The sequence below is a fragment of the Neolamprologus multifasciatus genome, chromosome 3 (assembly GCF_963576455.1).
Source record: "Neolamprologus multifasciatus chromosome 3, fNeoMul1.2, whole genome shotgun sequence".
In the NCBI taxonomy this organism is placed as follows: domain Eukaryota; kingdom Metazoa; phylum Chordata; class Actinopteri; order Cichliformes; family Cichlidae; genus Neolamprologus; species Neolamprologus multifasciatus.
This window is the reverse complement of record NC_140441.1, coordinates 25,434,301-25,453,159: the sequence shown is the minus strand read 5'-3', so window position 1 is coordinate 25,453,159 and position 18,859 is coordinate 25,434,301. Positions and strand designations below refer to the sequence as shown.

The following is an 18,859-nucleotide window of genomic DNA, read 5'->3' as shown; positions in this document are numbered from 1 at the left end:
GCAATCTTAAAACTGCTAGCTATAGTCTGCCTTGGCTTTTAAAATGCATCTGCATTTCTAATCACTGAGTAGTAGATGAGACAAGACGTCTCAGCCCAAATACACAATATGGACAAAAGTGTTGAGCCACACAGTCACTTAATCTGTGAATTCAAGTGTTTAAAATCAAGCACACAGTCTGTCTTTATAAACATTTGTGAAATAATCAGCTGTTATAAGGAGCTCGCTGAACTCTCTTCCCTCAAAGATATTTTACAGTTATCTGTAAGTGTTGTTATTGCAAAGCAGCAGAGTCCAAGAACCACAGCAACTCGGCCACAAGTGCAAACGCGGATAATCTATAAAAGTTTTATTAACATCAGCACTAAAAATGTGTGCCGGGAGCTTCGCTACATGAGTTTCCCTGTCTGTGTCGCTCCTTTTATGTGCCCCAGTACTTTTGTCCATATCAATGTGTCCTCTGGCTACACTGGAAGCTCTGTACAGGCTAAATAAGAAGACTAGTCAATGAACAGTTAGATGATATCAGATATAAGGTAAGAAGATGCTGTATCCATCTGCTCACCTTGTCTGAAGCCAGAATCTTGAAGGAGGCCATGACTTGTTCTGCAGTGTCGGTCTCGGCGGTCTCACGGGTCATGAAGTCGATGAAGGCCTGGAAGGTCACAACGCCCGTGTTGTTGGGGTCCACCAGGGTCATGATACGTGCAAACTCCACCTCACCCTGTCAGCAAAAGCAACAATCAGCAATCGTTACCGCGCAAATGAATCAGTAAATCCTTATAGTTTACATTTTAACTACGCTCAAGTTGTTGTACAAGTCAAGCCTATGAGCGCCTGACCACTGACCAGATCGTAACCCATGGAGATGAGACAGGCACGGAAGTCGTCTGGGTCCATCATGCCGTTTCTCTTCTGCAAAGGAACAGCACAAAGTATCGGTTTCATTACTGTGCCAAAGAGTCGTAGTAATTAATGAATTCACTCATTAGTGATGCTAAAACATCAATGAGCATGAACTTAAGCGACGTATCTAAACTTTTTCAGCCTCTTAAATAGGAAATGCCAAAGGAAAAGTTTGAAAACTATACGAAGCACCGCTCTCTTCTCCTCGACCTACGGTGTCGCCTCACCCTGTCGAAGTGGTTGAAGGAGGCCCTGAACTCGTTGAGCTGCTCCTGGCTGATGCCCTTGGCGTCGCGGGTCAGGATCTGGTTCTCGACCTCGTTGATGGTTCTGGCGATAGTGGTGAGCAGCTGCTCCCAGCCCACACGGATGTGCTGCAGTGGAGAGGGAATGGGAGGAAATTAAAACGGAGGTAGCATACGCTTTGAGTAGAGAGGAATGAGAGCTAAGCCCATCTGCAGATCGCGCTGCGGTCTGCATGCACACCTCCATGGTATAGTTGGTGTGCTTGTTGTCGAAGATGAGGGACTCCTGGATGAGCTGGTGGTCTCCCTCCAGTTTGTCGATGTTGGATTTGTAGTTGATGATGTTCTGCTCGTACTGCTTCAGGCTGTTCATCTGTTCCTCCAGGGAGCCGGCGATGTCCACAGACACGTGGCTGATCTCCTGCAGAGACAGGAATCAATGAGGAAATGCAGCACTCGCCATACTTTCACATATTTTACTGCATTATTTTGTAGCAACAGCTGTGTGTTACTGTTCCCACAGATCACGTTGATCCGACCGTGCAGATTTACACACAGCACTGGTTACCCAAGCACCCCCATCTCGTACCTCCATCTTGGTTTGAATCCAGGGTCCGATGATGTTGGCCTGAGCGGCGAACTGGCGCCTCAGTCTCTCATTGGCCTGCTGTCTGGCCACCTCCTCCTGGAGCATTTGGTCTCTGAGGGGCACGAGGTGCTTCACCTGCACACACAGTTTATATCTGGTGACTGTGTGTAACTTACATTATTACAGTTTACTTAAACATGTTGTCACCTCTTCCATTTCTACGCTTGCATCACTGCATCTTTAAATTAACTGAATGTTGCTGTCACTTTTTCCAAGTCTATATACATAGTTTTTCACTCCAGATTGTAACTTCATGATTGCCCAGATAGAAAGAAAAAAATTTTGTTTCTTGAGCACAGATGGTCTGATGTGTGTCGCACTATGGCTGCACTGACAGGCTGTCCTGTGGAGTTATTTTGATTTCCCCTGAGAGCCTCACAGCCAGCAGTGCTGAGTGTCACTCTAACCCACATGCACTGTACTATTCCTGACCTGTCGCTATGTTTGCGCTGTGCTAATATTAGCTGGATGACCAAATGGAGTGTACACGGAGAGAGAGAGAGAGAGCCAGGTTTACATTTGCTGCTTACATAATGCTAACTTGCTGAAAGCAGATTAAAGAGCAGCCGCGCTCCTCATTGTGTCTGCGATATAATAATTAATTTGCTCCTTCTACAAACGCTGTGTTCGTGGGGTCCGTTTGACTTGACTCACAGTGTCCCACTTAGTGCTGATGTCCTGGGGGGAGAGGTTGGTGTACGGGTTGATTCCGGACAGCTTGATGCCGTAGGTCTGGGCGATCTTCAGGATCTCGTTGTGGATGCCCAGAGTGGCCATGCGCTCCTTGTCGGCCTCGGGCAGAGTAGCCTTGAACTGGTCGTGAGCTGTGATCAGACTCTGTGTGGGAGAAAAACAAATATAAGGTGGCGTATTAGAAAAAAGACAGAGTGTATGTTTTTTTGTACAACTTCTTCCTTTGGTACAGATTTAAATGACTGAGAAAAAGAAAAGAGCATGGTTCTGCTGGAGGTTTCTTCCTGCTAAAAGGGAGTTTTTCATTCATTCATTTTCATAATTGTTGGGCTTTCTCTGTATTATTCTAGGGTTTCTATCTTACAATATAAAACAGTGTGAGGGGCCTGTTGTTGTGATTTGGTGCTATATAAATAAAACTGAATCAGATGGTTACCTGGATCTCTTCAATGCTGTGGACAATGAACATGTCCTGCAGGTCCTCCATGGCTCCGTCCATCCAGTTGTTGAAGGGTGCCGCACGCTTGGCGAACTCCAGGTACAGCTGGTCAATGGTCTCCCACAGCTTCTCCACACGCTGCCGTCACAGACAGAAACACACTCGTGATGCTGAAGCAGACGTGTGCACACAAACACGGAGGGAATCTGCCATTTGCACTCTTTGTGTTGTTTTTGTCACCCCTCGCTGAGCATCGTGAAAACATTAAGCCGAATTTGCCGATAAAAATCAAGACGTCTTGAATCACATTAGCTGTATTTGTCTGGTGTCCTGTTGTCAATATAAAATTGTACTTAGTAGTCAGTATAAGCTTTTAATGATATAAGTTTGCATATGATAGAATACTGCATGATGACCTTTTTGTGACTTAGACTGTTGTCCACTACAAGACTTGTTTTATAAATTCTTTCTCACAGTGATAATAGCTGAACAAGCTGTTATTATTTCACTCCTGCCAGGAAGACTCCGTAACAAGAAGAGGGGCCACGTCCTTCAGAATCACACACACATACACCTACATACGCAAAAACATTCCTCTTTCTATGAATAGACGTATTCACTGTTGTATTATTTTTGTATATAAATAAAGACAAGTGCAGGAACAGAGCGCACATCACAGGGCCCCCACTCTGGTGTGAGCGTTCTGTGATCGCCCTTGCAAGTAAAAGCTGCAGCGTCTGTGTGTTTCTACCTTTAGATTCTTAGCTGAAGAAGTGTCTTTAGAATAAATCTCTTGACACCTGTGCTTATAAAACCTCACAACTTCACAATTTCCAGATCTTTCTGCCTACTTCCTGTAACTCTGTCACTTCCTGTAATCACTGGTATTCTGCTTTTCAGTCTGTTCACATGGAAACGCTCCTTTGTCCGCTTTCTCACCGTGTTTCCGCTGCTTTCTGATCTCGGTTTACCTGCTGCTTCTCAACTCTCTCCTTTTTGTCCCTACACTCTCCTCCTGACCCCCTGCTCTCTCTGAGGCAGACTACCACCCCAGAAACTCGTTCAGCTGGAGGTGTTTTCTTGCTTGCTCGCAGCGTATTGTTGAGTTTCTATTTATAATATTCGAACCATATAAAAGTGTACTCAGATCTCTGGACCTGTGCACTACAACTGAAGCTGAAATGACTTTCCTCCACTGCCGCCTGTTCCTAGTGTTGGCCTCTAACCACCAAAACTCAAATTCATATTACACTAATCAAAATTTTATCTCTGTGTACAACATGTTATTTTATCTTTAGTTTCCCACACTCTCAAAATCATTTATGTAATTTTTTTAGTGTCACTCATATTATCCAATCATCTAAGCCTGACCAAACCCTCACAGCCAATCAGCTGCTAGCCCCTGCTGTGTACAACAACTGCAATCAGCAGTTTTGCACCACCTGTTGTGCATCCCGCATCCTCCCCATCGCCTCCCTCATCATTCATGCACTCATTTCCACTCATCCAGCTCACGGTCTCAGGAAGGCTGGAGACGATCCCAGCTGTCTTTCCAGACAAAAAACTGTAACATGTGTTCAGTGAGTTGTTTACATAAGCAGCTGATTGCTGTTTAGTTTTACCTCCAGTGAATCCCTCCTCTTCTGGGTGAGAGTGCCCAGATTGTCCCACTGGTCACAGATACCCTGGCAGCGGGTGTTGACTGTAGCAGCATCGTGGTAGTCCAGCTCACTGGAGAGAGAGACAAACAACAAAACAGACGAGTACATAGACTGTTATCACACAAATATTTACAAAATGGTAATAATATTAGCTGAAACTCAGCTAAATTCGCTAATAAATCATCATTACGAATAATTAAGTTTGTCAGATGAGTGAAACTCTCCTTTCAGTCAGTGTAAAGAAATTTAGCTGCACGTTTAACCAATGAGATTTCTTAATATAAGAAAATAAGCTGAATATAAACAGTGTGTCTCAGTTGTTCTACATGATAAAGTTTAAGCTCTCTGGAGTTAAATATTAAAAAATGAAGTGTAAAATTAGAGAAATCTATAGTTAAATTACTTTGGTGTGGTATGAATAGCCAACAGTTCAAAGTCTAAAATGTATGTCATCTTTCACATTTTCCAAAGCCGTCCAGTGGGTCGGATCAGGGTCTTCACTGGGCCGATTCTGGCCCCCCGGGCCTTATGTTTGACACCCCTGATCTAAAGTAAGGTAAAGTTGAGGAAACTCTTCTGTGAAGTGATCTCATTTCTCCAAATAACCCGAATATTTAATGCCCTTTTATTAAATGCATTGATATTTCACCCTCCTTTGAGTTGAGGGTCATCTAAGAACTTTTCTTTCTTGATACCGAGGTCATGATTTGTGCTTTTGAAGTCCTCGCTGATAAATTATACTGTACATTTTTTCAGCTTTACAGTGCCGATCTGCTCATATACTGTAACATCAAAGAAATCATCTCAAGGCTATCTCGGAGAAAAAAAAAGCCTCGAGGAGCTGCGGAGGATAAGGAAATGGCGAGATCAGAGGTTTCCGCTCTCTCGTGAAGCACCCTTTCATCTTTCTTATCTCTCATTAACATTTTCCACTCATCTGTTGCATCTTTTGTTCCTGGCTGCGTTGGCGTTCTCGTCTGCTCTCGACATGCCGTCACTTCAGCTACTTGCTTTCTTCCCCTGCTCTTCTTCCCATTATGCAGAATTACTGTGATAATGCTTTCTCCACCCCCGCCCCCACCCATCATGATTTTTAACATCTCTCTTCCTCCCCATGACCTTAACGTCCGGCATTAGGACACATCTCGTCACACGCTCTCACTTCAGCTCCTGGGCGATGGCGGCGATCTGCTCCACCCTGTCCTGGTGAGCGGCGAGGTCGCTCTCGAAGGCCTCGTGCTTCCTCATCAGGGCTCTGATCTCCATCAGAGAGGCCGACTCGTAGTCCTTCTGGGACAGAAGATCCTCCTTACCTGAAACACACACACAGTTACTTTAAAGACGGTAACAAGTAAAAGTCGGGCCTACAAGCTTTTAAAGTTTTACAGCTCTCGCTCAGATTTTTATATCTCCGACTCGCTGTATCGTTTCAGTGTCCCCATGAATCATTAGATCCTTTTTAATTGCTCTGTATAATCTTACTGGGCCATTTATGGTGCTTTGATGTGGTTTTGAGGGTTATCTTTTGGTGCTTTGCCTTATTACACAGTAAAGTGTGAAGACTCGCGATTAACGGAGGTAAAAAAAAAGCTACAAAAAAGAATAGTTTGATACGTCAAATATAAAAACAACAAGGAGAGGACAAGAGCATGTTTAATATTTGATAAATGTTTCTTTACACAAAAAGGCGACCTTTCAATTGTCGAGTCACTGTGTAAATGACTACGCTAAGAAGGATCCGCATTTGTCACTCTTTAAGGAAGCAAACAAGCAGCAGCACTCACTTTAAAGTGCGTTATATTGTGAGCTAAATAAAATACAAAATCTATCCACCACCTACCTGTAGTCCAGGCCTCGTGCATGGCGCACTTCTGCTTGAACTTCTCTGCCAGGTGGTCGAGTCTCTCCAGGCGGCGGATCTCTGTCAGCAGCCACTCCTCGTAACCCTTCTCCACCTGCTCCAGACCTTTCCAGGCATTTGCGATGTCCTGAAGGAGAGGGAGCGCTTTCATTATTACCCTGTGCTGAGGAGGAGGAGTGTTAGGCGTATTATCGACACATTTGAGGGGAATTAAAAGCTCGTGGCGGACCGCCGTACTCTGACTCTGAATTGATTTGAGATTGTAGACCTTGAGAGGTTTTTAATATCTGTAAATTTCTCAGAAAGCAGTAGCTGAAAAGAGAGTCTCTTTGAAGTTTTGCTTTATACAAAGAAGATGATGAAGAAACTATTTTTTTCTTTTTATCCTTTTATCCTTCTTCTTGACTAATTTGAGCTGAATCTGGGTGAATGTTTGGGCTGGATCGTACTCCACTCACCCTTAGGTGGAAGCTTGCCTGCTGGTGGGACACTATATGTGGAAGTCCCTGTTGGTGACAAACTACTAGAAAAGATTCAGTGTGCTCATTATCTCTGTTTTACTCCCTGATGATGTGTTGGAGTCATTACATAACCTTGCCATGAAAATAAAGGAATTTTGATTTTATTTTGAAAGGGGAGTGCTTTGGTGTTTTCAAAGAGCACCTTGAATAGAAGTGCCCGTGTCTAACCACCAATCGAAGTGTGAATTTGTTGTTTTGGTCTCTTTTTTAAAACTCTGTCTCATAAAATCCTTTCCAAACTAACACACAATCCTCAGTGATGCATTAAGTCATCCTCCTTGCTCACCGACACCATCTTGCCCTCAGAGGGCATGAAGGCGGGCCTGTTGCTGAGCCTCAGCTTGGTCTGCAGGGTGTTGAAGTTGATCTCCAGCTGGCATTTCTCCTGCACGCGGGGCGGCTTGTGGACGCGACGGTAGTCACGGAAATCCTCCAGCTTCTGCTGCATGGCGCGCATGGTCTGCTCCGCCACGCGGTTCTCCAGCCAGGGGATGGTGCGACGGATCCACTCGAGAAGCTGCAGAAGAGAAACGCAAAAATTACTCAGAGTACTCTGATTACTTCAGTCTGCAGTTTATATGCGCACCCACACACATCATATGACCTGTATGACCTATATTCTGCATGTCTTTAGTGAAAGAAAGTCTTTATTTAGGGTCATGTTTGTACATCAGTTCTAGCTGCTTTATATATCAGCTACTCACATGTTTCTGATTATTTAAAGATATAATGCTGTGCAAAAGTCTTGAGCCACCCTTGATTTCTGTACATAGGAAAAAGTTGCTCATATTCCACTGCACTTTCGGCATAAATGCACTTAGTTGTCAACTTTCCCTTTTATGCTTCCATAACTGAGAAAAAAAAACAATTTTCATAAAACGACTTCAGTGAAGGAGCAGAAAGAGTGAGGAGAAGTGTGGGACAGACTGAGAGTGGGAGTTGTGCGGTCGCAGCGGTTTCTCACCTCGCTGGCCAGCTTCTCGTACTCCTCCATCAGTTTCTCGTTCTCCTGGTTGACGGCCAGCACCTTGCAGATACGGTTGGCAGCTGTCTCGGCCTGAGAGGGAGAGTAGCAACAGCTGATTTACCCAGATTCGCGCAGTTCGCACGTTTATTCAGCGCTGACGTTATGTCACAATGACCGCGTTTCACGTGTGTCATCTGATTTATTCAATTACAAAAGGAACACTTGCTCATTCGGTTTGTGCTCCGAGTTGCTCAATCCACAGAAAAATAACAACATGAAACGTGGAGAAGTGAGGTTCTCTACCGCTAACATGAAAACACCAGCTCACCTGTTCTGCGCCGGCAAAGGCGTGGTAGAAGCAGGACACGTAGGTCATGATGGCCTTCTCGTCAGGTTTGGGTGTGTTCACGATATCTGAAGGTGCAAAAACAATGTTGAGCTTTATTATTATATTATTTTAAAATTGTCTTGGCAAAGGTTTGAAAGAATGATCCACAGTGCAGGAAAGCAGAGCAGACGTTTGATTCGTTTTTACTGCATTTTATTCTGAAAAGCCACTTTGTCAGGTTTAAAAAGCATTTTTTAAATAACATTTTTATTAAATATTTAAAAAGTTGATACAGCTTAGTGTGGCAATATTGTATCGATGCAGGGACACCAAATATTTCACTAAAGAACTAGAACTCATCTCACCTGGTAGGAAGCCGCCACAGTCTGACCTGGACTGACTGCAGTCACTCTCAGAGAGACTGATCAAGGTTTGCAAATAACTTAGAAATGCAGACAGATTACCAACATGCTGCAATCAGTCTGAACGGATCTTTGATCCTAACTCGACTGGCTGCCAGCTGTTTGTGTCCTCATTATATTCCTGTAGACCAGGAGGTTTACTGAGTGCAACTGTCACAGTTAAATGTGAATTCCTGTCTTTTGTAAACAGCAACAGACGTGATTTTTGAGTTTTTATTGCAGTTAGTTGTCAGAAACAGACTGTGTGTAACTGCAAACTTGACCCATTCAATCGCAGGCTGATAGCAATTTGACTGATTCCATCTTATGTCGGTCAGCTTGACAATCTCTTTGCAGCAAAAAATAAATAAAACTGAAGTGAGATAACTTTATCTTTTTGGATAAAACAGATGCTGATGGGAGTTTAACTTTGAGGGCAGCTGAAAAAAGGATTAATATGTTACTACAACAATCAGCATACCGTAAAATCGTACGGTTGGTTGTCTGGTGACTCCCACCTCAGTTAAATATGCTGGATTAAAATGTGACCGTCAAGCGTAAAGAGCATTATGATTTATTCTTGCATTAATCACTCGTTTTAGGACATCTGCCTACAAAGTAGTCATATTTCCAATGTCAGAGCTGCTGGTTCCTGAGTAGATGCATTTAAAGTGATTTAAAATGCATTCGTTTTTTCACTGAAGATGATTGAATTTTCCGAGCAAGCCGGAGCCACCATGTCTGCCATCATGCATCTCGCTGCAGCTGAGCTCATCATCAGCATAACAAGACAGAACCCGCTTCCTGCACTGCTCCGTCACTTTGACGTCTCGTGGCCTCACCTTCAGCGTCGAGCATCTTCGGGATGTCCAGGTACTTCTCAGCCACCTCGAAGGCGGTGTTCAGGTTACCGATGGGGTCGTCCTGAAGAAACACACAATCAGTGTCACACACGTGCGCGCCAAAAGACTACACGGGGAAGCACGCCAGCCACGCCAGTTCTGATGAGTGTTTTGAAGGCGAGAAATAAACCTCATTAAGAAATGTTTCAGTTTCAGAGTTTTGGCAGGTGAGCAAACAGCAGCGCAGTTTCCAATTCTGTCGCATCACATCCAACTTTAAGGGATGCAATTTTGGCAAATATTCTTATTAACACTCTTAATCAAGCTTGTGATCTACAAGTGCAGTATTGTGATGGGTTGTCTTTTTGGTTCTTTTTAATGAGCTGAAATCAGTTCACAGGAAAATTTATTTCTAACAGAGCTTCAATGATGAAAGTGAAAAGACATAAAAAGCCTGCATTAATCATGGTTCAGTATAAAGGTTGAAAATAGAGGGGAAAGTTGGGAAGGACGGGCCACCTTTCTCAGTTTGGAGTAGTCAATGAGGTCGGGTCTGTGTCTGTGGATGAGGGCACACAGGGCCAGGCCATCCTTCCAACTGAGCCGCAAGAAGAAGAAGAGGAAGGAGGGAGGCATGAGTGAGGAAACAGCGGCAGGCAAAGAGGCGTGAGGAGAAAAGAAGGAGAGTAGATGATCAGTGGGTGACATGGAGGGAAGAAAACATAAAGAGGAAAAGAAATCAGCATCAGACAGAAGTATAAGCTGAAAGATTGCAGTTCCCTGCTGATGCCACAGGTCGGCATCGCTCACCCACCTAATGTGGAAGTTCTGTACATTGACGTTCCTGTAGGGGGCAGTCTTCCTCTGGCACCACAGCAGCAGACCCTCCTTAGCAGAGGTCTCTGAAAAAGTTGAGAAGAGGAGAAGATTTTAGATGAGGGTTTGTGTTATTTTGAACATTAAGAGAAGAAGAATAACAGTCAGGAAGAGGAGCAGGATGACAGAGAGTGATTGGGGCTGTCAAAAGTTTAAATACTGCACAAAGATGTTTAGGATCAAGATCTGGCATAAAAAAAAAGCTGTATGATTTTAGCAGCAGTCAATATATTTCTCAAGCTCGTCTGACGGGTGGCTTAAAGATAATTTCCTGCACTAGTGGAGGGAAGAGGAGTTATGAGAGGTTAGAGCGAGGTCGATGGCGAAGAATGTCAAGCTGTATGACAGCAGAAGAAGATTGAAGAGCGGAAGCAATAAAAGCTAAGCTAAAGGAGATGACTTGAAGGTAAGTGGGGGCGTGGGGGCGGAGTGTGGAAGGACAGAGTGAACAAGGTTGGAGTCTTTGTAAACAAGAATTTATTGTGGGTTGACCTGCTGACAGCATTAAGGTTAAAATAAAATGGCATGAGGTGCAAATGCAGCCCAGGGGTGGGATTGCCAAACAAGGAAGCAACAAATCACCCCCCCCCCCCCCCACACACACACACACGCACAGCGTTAAAGGCATTAAATCTACTACACTCATTTCCAGCTTCATCGTTTTATTCTACAACTGCATCCACACTGGAAGCGCTTCACTCTCTGTGCATCGCTTTGAAGCCAGCGGCTGGTCGCTTAGGATATTCCAGGCTGTCGTTGCCTAGGTGACCCTCTAATATATTTACTACCAGGTCATGTGCCAATCATCGGCATTCTTAACTTTCATTGGTAGTCGTTTCAGTTGCTTGGCTAAAGTTTACCTGTGATCGTGCCCACTTCCTGTCCACAGTGGTACCTGTAGCTCTGCTGCATGTCATTCACTTTCTGTGGTCATTGGTTGCTATGGTGCTGCAAATCATTTCCAGTGCGCATGCAATTTAAGATATTATTACATTACTTAAGATAGCTTTGCATGACCATACAGTTTGAAATAAGCTTTATTTAGCTAAAACTGGGCCTTGGTCCATTCTCTGTCAGAAACTAGACATTTTATTTCCTCTTCCTCTTTGATTGGCTTTCCTTTGCAAACAGAAGATGACTGATGATGATTAGGATATCTGCTCTTAGTGACATCATACAGAGGTGAGAGTAGAATGGTGCTGAGAAGTCTCAAGGAGATGTTAAATATGAGCATCTACAGTTTTAACAGTATATATACTTGTGTGTGTGTGTTGTTTATCTCATTTCCTAAGAAGATGACTCAGAATGCCCTTCACAGATTTGACTGACTAGACATATCCAAGCTGCAGTGCTTGTGCTGTTGGTTTGCTTTAATAAAGTGCATAAAGGCAAAAACACAGGTCATTTTAGCTCATTGCTAGGTGGTTGCCAGGCAACATTTTGGCATCATAAAACATTATGCACAAATTAAGGGTTGTGGATATAAGCTAAATGTTATTATTGTGAAATGAAAATGATATGATGCTTTTATAAAGTGTTGTAAAGCTGAAAACGGTGATTTTAGCACAACAGGTGCTTCAGGGGCCTGAGATGTACCTGTGTGCCAAGTTTGATTGTTCAACTCCTGATTGTGTGGGAGGAGTTGGCAGCCAAAGAAACAAATAAACACACAGAGATTTTGTGTATTCTAGCAAGATGTGTTTAACTTTGCGTTCACGTGACTGTGTTTGAGACACAGACAACTGTCTCTGTCTGTTGTGCTCAGGCATGGTGACTGCTCCAGCAGTTTGGACAGGAGACTAATTGCAAACTCATAACTCGTGCATTATCTCCCAGACTCTGTATCTCACTATTTAGGTGACAACCACTAAAAAAGTTAATTTGAGCTTAAAAAATTCAGTGTTGCTTTATGGAAACACACCTTCCACAGAGATGTCCTGGATGGCAAAACGCAGGATGATGGTCCAGATCATACCAAGAGTCATCTTCACGTTACCGTCGACGATTTCTACAAAACCAAACACACGGACGCATGTTACTCGTCTTAGCAGATCCTGATGAATTAATCAGACAAAACTCAGACTCATTTTAAAGGTCTTGTCTCACCCTCAGCACCAATAGACACCAACTTGACCCCCTTGCTGCAGATGAAGTCCAAAGCTTTGTTAACATTGGCAATCTTGTGGAAACGCATCTTGCCTTTGTCGGGTTTGGGCAGCCTCTCACCTGAGAAAGATGAGGAACAGATTTATTAGCTCATCCATCAAGCTGATCAGTAGTTACTGTTTAAGCTAAGTGTCAAGGAAAAATACACCATCTCCAAGAACATGTGATCTCACTTTTACTTGTTTGTGTTAGTTTATTTACCAAAGAACACAGTTCTGAATTATAAGAGTAATTCCATTCACGAAACCTGCAGAGATGTAGCCAATGTGACACCACCTGTTAGTATGCAGTCTACAGTTTTCAATATTCTAGCTCAGGATTTTGATCATCACCATCTCAGTTTTTTTGGTTTGCTCGTTTTTAAACCAGACATCACAAAAGACAAGTAGACCTGCCAGGGACATGCTGCAAACTAGTCAATCACAAGGTAGAACTGCCTACTTTGTCATATACAGAGTTTATTAAAAAGAATGATCCGATTCCAAAAAGCTGTAATCCTGCAGTGTTCACTGGTAACATTTGACACACGTACTGTTAGAAAGTGCAGATTCATGAGTTTCACGTGGTTGCTGGCAGGTAGTGACGTAAGTATTCAGCCATACATTTTAAAATTTACAAATAAAGCCTTTTGAACTCTTTCTGATACAACAGTCAGAAATTAAAAAAATATGTCTTAAAACTTGAAATATAAACTAACACTGAAAGTTTTCATTGATGTCATAAAATCACGTGAGCGATAATTTAATGTTACTCTTAGATTTCTTTACAGTCAGACTTTGTTCAGTCTCCCCCTGGTGGCCACAAGAAAGAATGCAAGTACTTTATTTGATTTTTAAACGTCTCCATCTTTGAGATACAGTCTCTTCTTATTTTCAACTCACTGTTTTAAAACAGATTTGCCGTTTTACCCAGTCTCCATCATTATGCAAATGAGTAAAACATTACTATAGTCTGACAGGAATTATGGAAAATTATATATAAAGTGATGATGACTGCTGGATTTTATAGATGGAAGAAGGTACAGAGTGGGAGTGAATCACAACAATGTTTAGGAGTGTGAGCAATCAACATCAGTCTCATTCTACAAAGAAAATGACAAAAAAAAAGAAAAAAAAGAAGTGTCACCAAAATAAAAGCAAAATAGCAAAAGATCTGCTCTTTTCTTACCACAAGGATATGCCAAATCCAAGTATGTGATCCGGTATCATTCAGTTTTTAAATGTGTATACATGCATGGGTGCGTGCTCTTAATGACATCCACCTGATATGACCTCCAGCAGCAGCATGAGTTTGAGGCCATTTCTGAAATCCTCTTCAATGTTCTCAATCTGTGTCCCGGCCTTCCTCAAGTGGGAGTTACACCAAGCTGTGAAGGTCTAAAGGAGAGAAGAGACGGAGGCTCACAGGTCACATGTACCACATATTACACATTTGCATTCACAGACTTGACCTGCCGTGCACGCACACACATACATCACACAGAGAGCCAGAAACACATGGTTTTACAAACTTTACAAACACAATTTGATGCTTCCCCTTTGAAACCGGGGTCACAAAATGCTTAGCGAGGCCCGAGCTGTCCTCTTTAATCTGTGACCTTGCTGCGACTGCGGCTGCTGACGGAGAGCGGGCGCAGTCACACTCTGACACTTGTGTCAGTTTGACGGCCGCTTGATCTTAGTTCAATTTGACTTTGGGCTCAGATCATTTTGACGTGTGCTTTTTGAGGCTGTGGAACTTCCCAGATGAATTCATAAGAGGATGAACGACGCTCACTCTAATAATAATAATAATAACTAACATGTGATAATTACCAAGAGGTGTTTGAGTCATTTGTATGCTTAGTTTAACTAATAATGGATGCATTTCTAGACACTTTTGCATTTTAATTAGGACTCTGCACTTTAGGAAAACATGTGCACACCAAAAAAACATACTTTCACATGAGAACTCTTAAATATTTAATGATTATTTATTGAACATTTTAATGATTCTAAATTCCAGACACATGATGTAGGATAAAGAGATAATACTAGCCACTAATTCTGCTGATTAGCATGTGTCCCAGGGGGTCTGAAGACTATTTAAAGATTCTGGGAGAGACCAAGGTGGAAAGGGTGGGGGGAGTTGCTGGGGTTGCCAGTGGGCTGCCAGTTGTCAGTTAGAAGGTATATGTTTGCTGCTGGTAGAGGCTGCCACGTTAAGCTGGCGAACTGAACCTCGATAAATAAATAAAACAAACTTGTGCTGCACTAAATCCTGTTTCTAATTGAAGCTTTGCTGCTCAATGGTCATTTGTTACACATGCAAAAGACTCCTCAGCATCAGCACCATCCATTTCTTAAACAGTTGGACATTCAAGTGCAGTAAAGTGAAGTCTGCAAGTGTTCAGGAAGGTACCTGTTATTTAAAATAAATAAATAAATAAATAAAAATAAAAAATCACACATTTTACTCGGGCGCTACGTCTTTCAGTAGCTACAAATCACCCGTTTTGGAAACCAAGTTGCTCACTGAGTGATGGTGGCGTGTGTAATAGACAGAAATGGCTCTTAAGCGCTGAGTCCTTGCCTTCGGTCTGTCTGGAAAACTGCCTAATGGCGTCCGGCGTACGTGCAGGGGACAATTCAGTGCGCCATTCAATCAATCAATCAGCTGCTGAAAGGTATTTCTGAGAGGCTTTCCATGCTGTTTAGCTTTAATCTGAAAAAAATGTGTGTGTGCGCTTGTGTTCAAACTCAGGGGTGTGAGTGTGCGTTAGGGCTTCTGCTGTAGAGCCAAAACTTTGCCAGGGTTTGGAGGATGTGGGGGTGTCGAAGCAGAATAAGTACATGAGCTGAATAACTAACTACAGATGATTGTGTGGGTGGAGTGAGGAGAGACACACAGAGAGAGAGAGAGAGATGTATAAATTAGCAATGAAACAGGGTTTGTGCTCAGTAGGTAAAAGCATAAATTTCCCAACACAGCAAAGCACATTAAATAACCCAGGAATCAAAATGCATGTGCCCTTTAAAGTAAGTGGGTGTGTGTTTATGCCTATATGAGCTTCCGGGCCTCGCGTCTGCATCTGCCTGCGCGGACAGAAAAGCAAAGATGCAAAGTACCAGAGACACAGATAAGACAGAGAGATGAGAGTGGAAGAGGAGAAAAAGTAGCAAATTACAGTGAAGGGAAAGTACAGCATGTGGGGGAGAGTAGACACTGCTTATCTCTGCATGTGCTCTAGAGCTGAAATGATTATCTAATTAGTTGATGGAGTGAAAAATGAATTAACCTGATGACTAATTGAAGCAATTTTTCAAGCAAACATGCTTCAAATTTCCTTGTTCCTGTTTCACAGCTCTAATGATTTTCTGCCCCCTGTTATGTAAATGCAAACTGAATATATTCATCATTTTTTGACATTTTATAGATAAACCGTTACATAAAGAGTTTTCAGGGCTGGCTCTGCTTCACTCACGCTGATTTTCTCTCCTTCCTGGAGGAGACTGGTGATGGGCTGAAAGTTTATTATAATTAAACGGATGTAATGTAAGCATGTGATGATTTATAATATACTTTATACAGAGTAGCTTAGAAGCCAATATTCAGTTTGACCACCTTTATTCTTCAACACAGTCTGAACTCTTTTAGTCAGTCTTTCCATTTCTTTAAGCAGGAATAGTTCTCCACCCCAACCGGTCACAGCAGATGGCCGCCCCTCCCTGAGCCTGGTTCTGCTGGAGGTTTCTTCCTGTTAAAAGGGAGTTTTTCCTTCCCACTGTCGCCAAAGTGCTTGCTCATAGGGGGTCATATGATTGTTGGGTTTTTCTCTGTATCTATGAAGCGCCTTGAGGCTACTTTTGTCGTGATTTGGCGCTATATAAATAAAATTGAATTGAATTGAATCCAGGCTTCTTGAAGGACATTCAAAGCTCTTCTTTGGATGTTTCTGCCTTTTGTTCTGTTCTCTGTTGAAATGATTCCACACTGCTACAGTGTTGAAGTCAGGGCTCTAAGGAGGCCAATCCACAACAGCTTTTATTACAATGGCAGCCTGTTTGCTGAAAAATGAAGCCGTTTCCAGATTATATTACATGGTGCTCAAAATCTGGTGGTACTTTCTGTTCTCATAATTCTTCAGTTTTGGCAAAAACTCCAACACCACTGGCTGCAATGCAGCCCAAACCATGACAGAGGCTCCACTGCGTTTTACGGGAGACTGCAGACTCACAGTTGTACCTGTCTCCTGACCTCCTGTGCACGTACCGATGATGTAAAATCTGGATTCGTGACTTCATCACACCTGTTGCTATTGATTTTCAGTCCAGTTCTTGTGCAATTTGGGAATAATGGCTTCTTCACAGGCACCCTTCCACTGAGACAGTAGATGGATTACCTGAAGAGCTGAATGCATCTCCGAGGTCCTGTATCAGATCTTTGCTACGTTTCTCCCCCCCCCCCCCCCCCCCCCTATTTCTTAAGAATATGACTTTCAAATACTGTCCATCTGCTGCAGAGATCATCTTAGGCCAGAGAGGCCTTCTTATGTCCTCCACTAGTCTAGTTTCCTATTTTTTTTTAAGGAGAGACTGCACACCATGCCAAGGTTTCTGCTTACAGCCCTTTGGGAATCTTTAGAATTTTGCTTAAATTCAGCTAAATAAATGGGAACAAGTTATGTGTTTTTACGAGAAGCTGCTAATAACAAATTTCCTAAAGATACAATTTAAAATCGGTTCTTTGCTAAGTTGTCTGTTATGTGTATTCACAACACTTGATCACCACTTTTTAAGGCTCAGGTGATTCATGGGTCATGTATACATTAAAAAAAGGCCAAAAATGATTAACTAAACATTATGAGTCCAAATGCACGTTTTTGACTTAAAAAAAAAAAAAAACTTTTTCAGACTATGAAAAAGAACTTTTGATGTGATCTTAGGACCAACGGTCATCAGTGGAAGTACCTTATTTAAATGCAAATTAGAGACTTAGTTTATTTTCATAATATTTCCATTTTAAGCTACTTTAAATGTTTCCCATTACAGTGTTTTGGGTTTTATTGACCAGCTGTTTGGATTTAGTTAAATATTCTGTGAGATTTAGTGTTTTGTGCGATCTGGTCTTATTTGTAATCGCACAGAAGAAGACTTTTACTTTTGACTAAGTATTTTTATACTCCACTACAAGTAGTTTTACTATTAGAATCACTGTCTTTTGCCAGATTTGGACATTTGGAAACTAAATTTGTCACACCTGGAAATCAAAAATGGATTCAATCTGAATTTGAGATTGAAGGTCAAAGAAAAGGAGACTCATAGACAAAGAAGCAGCAAAGCGGAGGAGCAGAGAGGAGAGGAGTGACAGGAATGCCCAAGCCCTGCTGTAATTTGATGTAAGGGTCTGGAGGGGCCGCCTGTCCAACCAGCAGGTGCTCATCTCCTTTGCCATGCATGACCAAATTTAGACAGACTCCTAATCCAGCACGCACAGACCACCCGGCCAAACTGGAGAGGGGACAAGGAGGTGTGTGATTGAGAATGGAGGAGGTGGAGGCAGGGAGGTGGGCGGTAGGTGTGGAGGCTAAAATAGGTGGGAAAGGAGGAGAAAGAGCTGCGAAGGGGAGGGGAGGGGCAAGGAGTAAGAGGAGGTGGCGGAGGCTAAATCGGATTGCCATGGGACACCAGTGGACAGCTGAGAAGGCAGGATTCCTGAGGTGAACTGTAAGAGTCCAAGACAGGAGGAGGAGGAGGAAGGAATGGATTTAAGAATATGATGAGATATAAAATAATAACTTGAGAAAGTGTGGGAAAGATGAAAGGGGTGATGCTGCGTCTACATCAAAGGGAGAGCTGTTAGAAGCTGAAGTGGCGCTAAGTGAAATTAAGGATTCACTTAACCTGGAGACACAAACACAATCACAGATTCATTAAATCCAAAACGCTGCATGAGCCTCAGATAAAAAAAAACAACAATTAACTGTGACACATGTGAAACTACAGCTGATACTTTTCTCCGTCTGTGCTGTACCGCTTCATTATCTCCCCCCACCCGCCAGCCGGCCCCTCCTCAGTCTGCTGTAACGCCTGTGGTGGTCGTCAAAGTCCGCCGGCATGAAGTCACCCTCCATCCCAGCATCCTCCCCCCTCCCCTCTTCTTTCTTCTGTCTGTCTGCACCTGTTGGTCCGTCCTGGCTCAGCTCAGCTGGGACCTTTTTCAGGCCCTTCTTGTAAAATGAGGTCACAGTGTAGCCCAGCTGAATGCCCGTCATAACTACGTCCCCCCAGGAGACCCAGGGATGCAGACCCCTCGCCCTCCAAAT

At 43.0% G+C, this 18,859-nt stretch overlaps 1 protein-coding gene across 1 annotated transcript in view; it reads right to left on the bottom strand.

The window, feature by feature from the left end:
* Positions 1-18,859, bottom strand: part of actn3b (actinin alpha 3b) — a 37,207-nt gene that overhangs the window by 2,772 nt on the left and 15,576 nt on the right. Inside the window, exons 2-20 of the mRNA XM_085154835.1 lie at positions 13,817-13,931; positions 12,496-12,615; positions 12,311-12,397; positions 10,328-10,415; positions 10,033-10,111; positions 9,514-9,595; positions 8,271-8,356; positions 7,940-8,032; positions 7,262-7,492; positions 6,434-6,581; positions 5,756-5,906; positions 4,555-4,663; positions 2,930-3,070; positions 2,455-2,637; positions 1,741-1,875; positions 1,393-1,572; positions 1,134-1,280; positions 850-915; positions 566-724 (exon numbers count right to left, since the gene is read on the bottom strand). Coding sequence (XP_085010961.1) covers positions 566-724; positions 850-915; positions 1,134-1,280; positions 1,393-1,572; positions 1,741-1,875; positions 2,455-2,637; positions 2,930-3,070; positions 4,555-4,663; positions 5,756-5,906; positions 6,434-6,581; positions 7,262-7,492; positions 7,940-8,032; positions 8,271-8,356; positions 9,514-9,595; positions 10,033-10,111; positions 10,328-10,415; positions 12,311-12,397; positions 12,496-12,615; positions 13,817-13,931 — 2,400 coding nt within the window. The remainder of the gene's footprint in view (positions 1-565; positions 725-849; positions 916-1,133; positions 1,281-1,392; positions 1,573-1,740; positions 1,876-2,454; positions 2,638-2,929; positions 3,071-4,554; positions 4,664-5,755; positions 5,907-6,433; positions 6,582-7,261; positions 7,493-7,939; positions 8,033-8,270; positions 8,357-9,513; positions 9,596-10,032; positions 10,112-10,327; positions 10,416-12,310; positions 12,398-12,495; positions 12,616-13,816; positions 13,932-18,859) is intronic.